General features: G+C 41.1%; 1 protein-coding gene across 1 annotated transcript; it reads right to left on the minus strand.

Annotated features, from left to right (window-relative positions):
* Positions 1-294: 294 nt before the first annotated feature.
* LOC117556291 lies at positions 295-9,855 on the minus strand. The gene is made up of 4 exons (XM_034231594.1): positions 9,699-9,855; positions 4,827-5,177; positions 1,385-1,515; positions 295-825 (listed from the first exon to the last, which is right to left on the minus strand). The coding sequence occupies exons 1-4, from the start codon at positions 9,772-9,774 to the stop codon at positions 694-696; spliced, it is 690 nt and encodes a 229-aa protein (XP_034087485.1). The 5' UTR covers positions 9,775-9,855; the 3' UTR covers positions 295-693.
* Between the last annotated feature and the right edge of the window lie 245 nt (positions 9,856-10,100).

A 10,100-nucleotide genomic window follows, 5' to 3' on the forward strand; every position in this document is an offset into this window, starting at 1 on the left:
TCATTTCACTAATTTCCCCTCCTCGACTCCTCGACTCCTCGGTCCTCTGGTAGTAACCCGGAAATGGGGCGAAGCCTGCGAGCTAGTTCAGGCAGTCAACTCGAGCACTTCTGCTGCATTCATACATAACGCCCCCTTGCCACTCTACAACCAACCAAACAAAGTCTCCTTAATATGCCGCTCTATTGAACCTGCAGATATCTCTCCATGCATTGCTGCTATTGCTGCAGCTACCTCTACGTCGCTGCTGCTTGCTGCCCCACCACCACCCCAGCTTCCACCTGTAGGCTCGGGGGTTAGTTATTTAATCATCACTCATCGTGCTATGTTTATCTATGGAGTGATGATGCCCGAGCCTAGTCGCCAAACTCAACTATATGCTGCTTCTAATAAACATGTTAAAGGAACACGTGAGTTGTCTGACTGAAATGGATTTCAGCTTCCCCTCCTCGACTCCTCCGCCCGCATCTCCTGTGGGCGGGACTAAGACATGAGGATAGGATTCGAGGATAGGAGTCGAGGAGGGGAATTAGAGAAATGAGAAAGGCCCTATGTACGTGTGTTGAGGACAGGTTTTCAAATTTCCAAATGTTTACGTTTAAATGTTTCTAATATTTTCAAAAATGTTCTAATATTTTTTAATATGTTCACGTTATCTTTTAAAACGTTGATATCTCATCTTCCCTGGCCTTCTTAGAGGATCCCCCTGAAGTCCAGAGATGTGACTAAGTACGGCTGGTGCTGAGGACAGGTGTGCTGAGGCCTCGGGGGTCGGGGGGGTCCGGGGGGCTCAGCGGCTCGACCCGGTGTGAAGCGCTTCTTAAACTGCAGAAAAACAAAGAGAAAACATTTTATATATATATATATATATATATATACCTGTCCTTTGATTAAAATACAAACCTTTTTTAATACAGTATTAATAAAACAAAATAAAAAACATCCCTTATTGAATCACTTCAATCTGGAAGTGAAGACAGATAAAAAAAATAATAGTAATATAGTTATAATTTAAGCAAAATAAACATTGAAAGGAACATCTAAATAATAAACAAACAAAAACCAAATGTATTAAATTTAAATGTATTAAAAAATCCAGATATTATTTTTTAAATAGTTTTGCCCATAAATGTGCATTTTTCAAAAAAACAAACACATTTTTTTTCATTCAGTATAAATAAATACAATGGAAAGCCTTTAATCCGAAAGCATCTTTTCTAAGTGAAGTAAAATGAATTGTAATAATAATAAAAACAAAAAGAAGAATAGCCCAACTAAGTCTCAAAATATCCTCTTCTTTGCAGGATTACAACAGCAGGTCCACCCGGTGTTATTATCCTTTCAATTTATTATTAAAATGGTTTATTTAAACAGTTGTACTCACTCGTCCGTGTCTCAGAATCATGGCTCCAGTGAAGAGGAGCACGATGACGGTGAACGCCGTCACGCTGAAGGCGATCAGGACGAGATCCAGGATGTGATTTCCGAATCCGCAGAGTTCCTGCGGGTCTTCCTCTGGAAATAAATGATCGATAAATGTGTGAACCACAGCCTCACTGAAAAAACTGAGACGTTGACTTTAATTCAATATATTATGCCAGGGGGGTCGAACTCAAATACACAGTGGGCCTAGATTAAAAAATGGGTACTAGTCGAGGGCCGGACTGGTTCAGTGTTTATTGCAGAACTTATTGAAATGAACTTATTGCACATATTAAACCTGGAACTAACAAAGCTTAAATGATTGCCTATAAAAACAACATTAAATAATCAGCTGCATTCATTTCTTATGGCTCTATCTGCAGCTTTTCCAGAGTCATTTCTTATGAGTACATTTCTCCACAGGCCAACAACAGCTTCAACAAAACTATTCCCCTCAAAGAGAAAACCAAACATGCCCTGTTGTCGTGAGAGAAAGTGCAGAAGGAAGCATCCATTGAACTCAGTGTGCTGCTCTGTGATGCTAGCTCAGATACTTGGCATCTCATCTCGGGTGCAAGGTCATCAATGTTTGGGCTCAGGCTCTGAGCGGAGGAGACCCTCAGGATGGAGTGAAGGTGTGAGTGCAAAATACAGACGGGCCAGATCTAATAGTAATTAGAAATTATCCATCTTCTCCCGCTTATCCGTGGTCGGGTCTCGGAGGTAGCAGTTCCAGCAGAGAGCCCCAAGCGTTCCTGTCCCCTCATCAACCAGCTCTGACTGGGGGAACCCAAGGCGCTCCCAGGCCAGCGAAGAGATATAATCCCTCCACCTGGTCCTAGGTCTACCCCTTGGTCTCTTCCCAGCTGGACGTGCCTGGAACACCTCCCTAGGGAGGCGCCCAGGTGGCATCCTAACTAGGTGCCCGAACCACCTCAACTGGCTCCTTTTGACGTGAAGGAGAACTTCTCCTGCAGGCCGAAATTAAATCCACCAAGGGCCTGATTTGGCCCCCGGGCCTTGAGTTTGACACAAGTGTATTATGTCAACAGATTTCACATTACTGCATTAGGTTAGTTGAAAGCAATAATATTAAGATGAAATAAGAAATATTGGGTCGAATTTACATTATTGCTTTCAAATAACCTAATACAGTAATGAAATCTGTTGACATAATACATTTAATGAAAGTCAACGTTTCAGTGCTTACGTTGACCCAACAAAATATAGTTCGTATACTGTATGTATTTTATTTTGTATTTGTTACTCTTTAATGGATGGATGCAAGAACAAATTCATTTTCAAAATAATTTGAAGTATTGAATTTACAAATTGTATTTTTGTTTAACAGGTTAGACACAATTTACAAGTATTGATTGTGCAGTAACATTTTGTTGAAGTACTGAAACGCCTCCATTGGATTCCTTTGTTTACTTCCTGAAGATGGTGACATCAATATGGTACACTAGCGCTTCTATTGGCTAGCACTCCAACACATATCTCTAAGAATTTGACCAATCACAACAGAACCAGCCAGCTAACCAATCAGAGCCGACTGGGCTCTGGTTTCAGACAGAGGGTGAAAAGAGATGCTGCAGCACAGGCAGTATGAGAAAAATAAAGAGCTTATTGAACATTAAAGCCTGGAGACATGAAGAGACACTACACACTGATATACACCTGAACATCAGCAGGAGAGGACTCTTTAAAGTAGAGACACTACATACTGATATACACCTGAACATCAGCAGGAGAGGACTCTTTAAAGTAGAGACACTACATACTGATATACACCTGAACATCAGCAGGAGAGGACTCTTTAAAGTAGAGAACTACATACTGATATACACCTGAAACATCAGCAGGAGAGGACTCTTTAAAGTAGAGACACTACATACTGATATACACCTGAACATCAGCAGGAGAGGACTCTTTAAAGTAGAGACACTACATACTGATATACACCTGAACATCAGCAGGAGAGGACTCTTTAAAGTAGACACACTCCATCCATACTGATATACACCTGAACATCAGCAGGGGAGGACTCTTTAAAGTAGAGACACTACATACTGATATACACCTGAACATCAGCAGGAGAGGACTCTTTAAAGTAGAGACACTACATACTGATATACACCTGAACATCAGCAGGAGAGGACTCTTTAAAGTAGAGACACTACATACTGATATACACCTGAACATCAGCAGGAGAGGACTCTTTAAAGTAGAGACACTACATACTGATATACCCCTGAACATCATCAGGAGAGGACTCTTTAAAGTAGAGACACTACATACTGATATACACCTGAACATCAGCAGGAGAGGACTCTTTAAAGTAGAGACACTACATACTGATATACACCTGAACATCAGCAGGAGAGGACTCTTTGAAGTAGAGACACTACATACTGATATACCCCTGAACATCATCAGGAGAGGACTCTTTAAAGTAGAGACACTACATACTGATATACACCTGAACATCAGCAGGAGAGGACTCTTTAAAGTAGAGACACTACATACTGATATACACCTGAACATCAGCAGGAGAGGACTCTTTAAAGTAGAGACACTACATACTGATATACACCTGAACATCAGCAGGAGAGGACTCTTTAAAGTAGAGACACACATACTGATATACACCTGAACATCAGCAGGAGAGGACTCTTTAAAGTAGAGAACTACATACTGATATACACTGAACATCAGCAGGAGAGGACTCTTTAAAGTAGAGACACTACATACTGATATACACCTGAACATCAGCAGGAGAGGACTCTTTAAAGTAGAGACACTACATACTGATATACACCTGAACATCAGCAGGAGAGGACTCTTTAAAGTAGAGACACTACATACTGATATACACCTGAACATCAGCAGGAGAGGACTCTTTAAAGTAGAGACACTACATACTGATATACACCTGAACATCAGCAGGAGAGGACTCTTTAAAGTAGAGACACTACATACTGATATACACCTGAACATCAGCAGGAGAGGACTCTTTAAAGTAGAGTCACTACATACTGATATACACCTGAACATCATCAGGAGAGGACTCTTTAAAGTAGAGACACTACATACTGATATACACCTGAACATCAGCAGGAGAGGACTCTTTAAAGTAGAGACACTACATACTGATATACACCTGAACATCAGCAGGAGAGGACTCTTTAAAGTAGAGTCACTACATACTGATATACACCTGAACATCAGCAGGAGAGGACTCTTTAAAGTAGAGTCACTACATACTGATATACACCTGAACATTAAAGCATGGAGACATGTCCCAGTAGAATATTGGGTGAATTTTCATGATCATTTTGTGGGTTTTTTATATGAATGTTTAGTGTGTGCATATTCAAACATTAACAACTGGTTTTATTTACCTCTGACGATGATGATGGTGCCGTTGGTGGCCAGTCGCCCTTTGTCCACGTAGCTCCAGGTGCAGTCATACAGGTCGGTGTCCTGCAGCTGCATCATATCGATCTTAAAGGAGACACCAACGCCTCCGTCCAGCTGCTTTCGTTCAGATACTTGAATCCGTTTTTTAAACACTACATCCATTGTATTTTTTGCTATTTTTCCCTTTTGAAAATACAGGAAACTGACGTCTGTTCTGCTGTGAAACTTCCTCTGCAGAGTCAGGCTAACGGGGTCCGACACAGAGGTGTAGCAGGAGATCTCAGCGGAGGAGTTTATTGTCTTTATGGAGGTGGAGGAGGGCTCCTGAGAAACTGACAGAATAAGAGAAACTGTTACTGAAGCCTCCACAACATCAAGAGGACAATCAAAATAAAGGTTTCTACACAAATTATTTGCGAAGTTCCACGACAGGGCAAACATGTAGCTAACATATGTGAAAAAATGGGTACTCTTCTTTAACTGATCTGATTTAAAGAGTCCTCTCCTGCTGATGTTCAGGTGTATATCAGTATGTAGTGTCTCTACTTTAAAGAGTCCTCTCCTGCTGATGTTCAGGTGTATATCAGTATGTAGTGTCTCTACTTTAAAGAGTCCTCTCCTGCTGATGTTCAGGTGTATATCAGTATGTAGTGTCTAGGGATGGGTATCGTTTGAAATGTATCGATTCCGATTTCGATTCCGGTTCTGCTTATCGATTCCGGTTCTTATCGATTCCCCGTTTCGATTCCAAAATTGTAAAATAAAGAGGTCAAACGTTTAGATAACAAAAATATATTTATTCTTAAAAGGTTTAACTGAAATTGTTACTAAAAAATATACATGCAATACAAATGTATTGCACAATAGCTGTGCTTTATTTTAACTGAGCTATGCCTGTGGCAAGCTATTAACAGGCATTACACTTTGCCTTTTCTTTTTCTTTTTTAGTGGAGCCTCACTTCAGAGTGTTTACCGCGACCTATCTTTGGTGTTATGAAGTGACTGAGCTCGTGAAATGTCTACGGGAGGGCGGGGGAGCATCGCTGCGGGGCAACTGTGGACCTCTGTCGCCTGTCAGCGCAATTTATATGATGCCGTTTAAAAAAATGAAGGGCGGTGCCGGCCGTCAGCGTACCGAGCCGGCCGTCAACGGCCCGCTGACGACCGGCCGTTCTGTGATTCTCCAGGTCCGCCCTGTATTCCACCGGGTCACCGCAGCACCGCGGTGCAGACGGACCCGCTGGAATACAGGGTCTACCGCGTTTAGGAACCGTTAAGCAGAACCGAAATTGTGTATTTTGTATGGGTACCCGGTACCCGGCATTTTCTTATCGGTTCTCATCTGGAACCGAGTTTCGGTTCCCAACCCTAGTAGTGTCTCTACTTTAAAGAGTCCTCTCCTGCTGATGTTCAGGTGTATATCAGTATGTAGTGTCTCTACTTTAAAGAGTCCTCTCCTGCTGATGTGCAGGTGTATATCAGTATGTAGTGTCTCTACTTTAAAGAGTCCTCTCCTGCTGATGTTCAGGTGTATATCAGTATGTAGTGTCTCTACTTTAAAGAGTCCTCTCCTGCTGATGTTCAGGTGTATATCAGTATGTAGTGTCTCTACTTTAAAGATTCCTCTCCTGCTGATGTTCAGGCGTATATCAGTATGTAGTGTCTCTACTTTAAAGAGTCCTCTCCTGCTGATGTTCAGGTGTATATCAGTATGTAGTGTCTCTACTTTAAAGAGTCCTCTCCTGCTGATGTTCAGGTGTATATCAGTATGTAGTGTCTCTACTTTAAAGAGTCCTCTCCTGCTGATGTTCAGGTGTATATCAGTATGTAGTGTCTCTACTTTAAAGAGTCCTCTCCTGCTAATATAAAAGGTGCCCACAGTTTAAACTAGTCGAAAAACAAGTAGCTAATGAGACACATCTCAATCCGTCTGTCAGATGTACCACACACACACACCCATGTTTCTATTAGGTGCCAAACCAAACAAGGTGCTGTTAGGCACAGAGTGGAAGTGAGAATGCAATCTGAAAAAACTCCAGGATGTTATCTTCTATCTGCTATCAGTCAACACTTGCAGCAAGATTTTCTGGCTGTTCTGCAATCCTCTGAGCCGCAGATATAAAACAAGACGGTCAAAGTGTAAGTTATATGTCCTACCTGTATGAATAATAAGTCAAAGCAACAGCAGGTGAGACTGAAGACGGTCTGATTCCTCCAATCAGAAACATGATGTGATGACACTCTGATTTATAATTAGTGAAATTAAACATCTAGTTGTATTCCTTTAAAATATATATGATGTCATGCCTTATCATCTTTAAATAACATGGATAACTAGCAGATATATGTAGGTTTAATATATGCAAATGGTGTTGGTCTGGACCGAATATCAACTTAAAGAAATGCAGAAAGTGTTGCAACCGTCCGCAGACTCCCCTCAGTTCTTTTAGAGGTAGCTGCAGGATATACTCAAATATATGTATTTTTTTAAATGACTAAAAGGTTAAGCTGCAGAATGGATATATATGCTTGCCTCATTAATTATTACATTATTACATTGCATTTAGCTGACGCTTTTATCCAAAGCGACTTACAATAAGTACATTCGACCAGGAAGACACAACCTTGAAGAAAACAGAATCACATAAGTACATCAGGTTTCATAGAGCCAAACATTTCAAGTGCTACTCAACTGGCTTTAGGTAAGCCAGTCCTTTATTAGTATAAAAGTGCTTCGTTAATAGTTCTTGTAAAGGAAACTTCTGTGTAGCATGCAATGGAGTCACCGACTCAGGAAGGAGACACGGGAGGAGTCGGAGCTTTGATGTCAAACCACTGTGATTTATTTGGAGTTGGTACCAGAGTATTCACATCACAAATCCAAGAGTCAGAGGTTCTGACTTCACGGTAGAGTTGCCACGTCAATTCTGGAGAGCCTCTCTCTTGCCAGCCCATCTAACTGGTTTCGCAGAGAGTAAACAACATATTTGAGAAGATAGCCTAAACAGTGTGGGAACACTGAGCTACTTGCGTCGGACACTTATGACCTCGAAGATTTCACCTTGGAGTCCACAAATACAGAGAAGGAAGTGTCCCAGTGTACCCACAACACAGACCATCTGTGACCCAGTATTGACCGGTCACAGAATGGGAACAATAACATTATTGGCCAAGCAGCCTGTGTCCTTAAAGAAGGTAAACAGACATCAAGGTTTGTCCTGTATGTTACAAATTGGCGTCTATGATAATTATTTCCATAACAGTTCTAACGCTCGAAGTGGAGTCGAAAGAGATCAGTTTTCAGTTTGCGCCGGAAGATGTGCAAGCTATCTGCCGTCCTGATGTCAATGGTCAATTAATCTTCTCACAACCCCCCACTGCTTAGCCTTATGACTGTTCTCCACTTCCTGCAGTCTGAGTGTCTCAATGCACAGTTATATATGTTAACCGAGGTGTTTAAATATTCAGTGTTGTCTTTAAGTCATGGATGTTTTTAAAGAAGTGAACTCTGTTTCTGTGGGTGTTTTCACTTCCTGCTGCTGCTGCTGCTGCTGCTGCTGTACTTCACTGCAGGACAAACACACTGACTGATATTTTGCTGCTTTACATTTATTTCATAAGGCTAATGTTGGGCTATAAAGGAACTACAGCACGGTCACATGACTTCACGTCACCACCGCTAAGCTAATGGTGGCTAATGTTGGGCTATAAAGGAACTACAGCACGGTCACATGACTTCACGTCACCACCGCTAAGCTAATGGTGGCTAATGTTGGGCTATAAAGGAACTACAGCACGGACACATGACTTCACCACCGCTAAGCTAATGGTGGCTAATGTTGGGCTATAAAGGAACTACAGCACGGTCACATGACTTCACGTCACCACCGCTAAGCTAAAGGTGGCTAATGTTGGGCTATAAAGGAACTACAGCACGGTCACATGACTTCACGTCACCACCGCTAAGCTAAAGGTGGCTAGTGTTGGGCTATAAAGGAACTACAGCACAGTCACATGACTTCACGTCACCACCGCTAAGCTAAAGGTGGCTAATGTTGGGCTCTAAAGGACCTACAGCACGGTCACATGACTTCACGTCACCACCGCTAAGCTAAATGCGGCTAATGTTCGGCTATAAAGGAACTAAAGCACGGTCACTTGTTGGTTTGCAGCTACTTTGAATGCATGTTTCTTAGCTGATGATTTTGTATTTTTGCTTCTGCTTTTACTTCGTCCACCTTTGTTTATTCTCGGAATCGTCAGTGTGTGATTTTAAATATGTCTTTACCCGATGTATGAATTCAAATTAAATGAAAATATATCATTGCTTAGTTCACCAAATATATATGTTATTTTCATTTTGAGGAATGCAAACTAAAAATGTATATAAACAAAACATTTAAAATAAATAATAATATACATAATACATATTTAAAAATGACATATATTTATTTGATATTAAAAATAAATAATAACATTTTTAGGATGTATTAGACTTATAGCATTATATAAATTACTTCTCTATAGTAAATCGTTGTACAACAGGTGTATTACCTTTAAATACAATATTTACCTTTATACGGTATCAGGGTAAAATGAGTACATGTCGAACACAGGGGATATTTTTCTACAGAAATACTGGGTTTATTTAAAACATTCAGTCCATTTTACTATAAAAAAGAGGAACAAACATCATCATTTTTAAATTGAATGTTAGTTTTAGAGAATAGAAAGAGATGCTTCTGCTCAGAGGTTTGAAAACAGGAAACGAACAGGAAGACGTGACTCGTCTTCATCATTTTGGATGTTAAACAAAAACAACAGAATTCCACATTTTTCTCACACACACGTACCTGTCCATGCGTGCAGCAGGACCTCAGCCGGCAGACAGAGGATCCCCAACACACAGCTCCACCCGAGGGCCTCCATCCTCTCAGGCCGAACACACACTGACAGAGGAAGTGTGATGGTGTGTCTGTATCATCTGTGTGTGTGTGTGTGTGTGTGTGTGTGTGTGTGTGTGTGTGTGTGTGTGTGTGGGCTGCATTAAATCAAAGAAGAGGAAACTGCTTATCGACAACAACTTTATTTGACAACACCACATGTTAAATGTACAGAGGAAGTGTGACGTGTGTCTTTATCATCTGTGTGTGTGTGTTTGTGCGTGTGTGTGTGTGTGTGTGTGTGTGGGCTGCATTAAATCAAAGAAGTTAAACTGCTTATCGACAACAACTTTATTTGACAACACCACATGT

The sequence above is a fragment of the Gymnodraco acuticeps genome, unplaced genomic scaffold, assembly GCF_902827175.1.
Source record: "Gymnodraco acuticeps unplaced genomic scaffold, fGymAcu1.1, whole genome shotgun sequence".
NCBI classification, from domain to species: domain Eukaryota; kingdom Metazoa; phylum Chordata; class Actinopteri; order Perciformes; family Bathydraconidae; genus Gymnodraco; species Gymnodraco acuticeps.

Coding starts and splice junctions, on each gene's coding strand:
- LOC117556291 (XM_034231594.1), bottom strand. CDS start 9,774: ATGGAGGCCCTCGGGTGGAGCTGTGTGTTGGGGATCCTCTGTCTGCCG. Junction 5,178..9,698: donor CCTGCTGCACGCATGGACAG/GTACGTGTGTGT, acceptor TTATTCTGTCAG/TTTCTCAGGAGCCCTCCTCC. Junction 1,516..4,826: donor CACCATCATCATCGTCAGAG/GTAAATAAAACC, acceptor ATTTATTTCCAG/AGGAAGACCCGCAGGAACTC.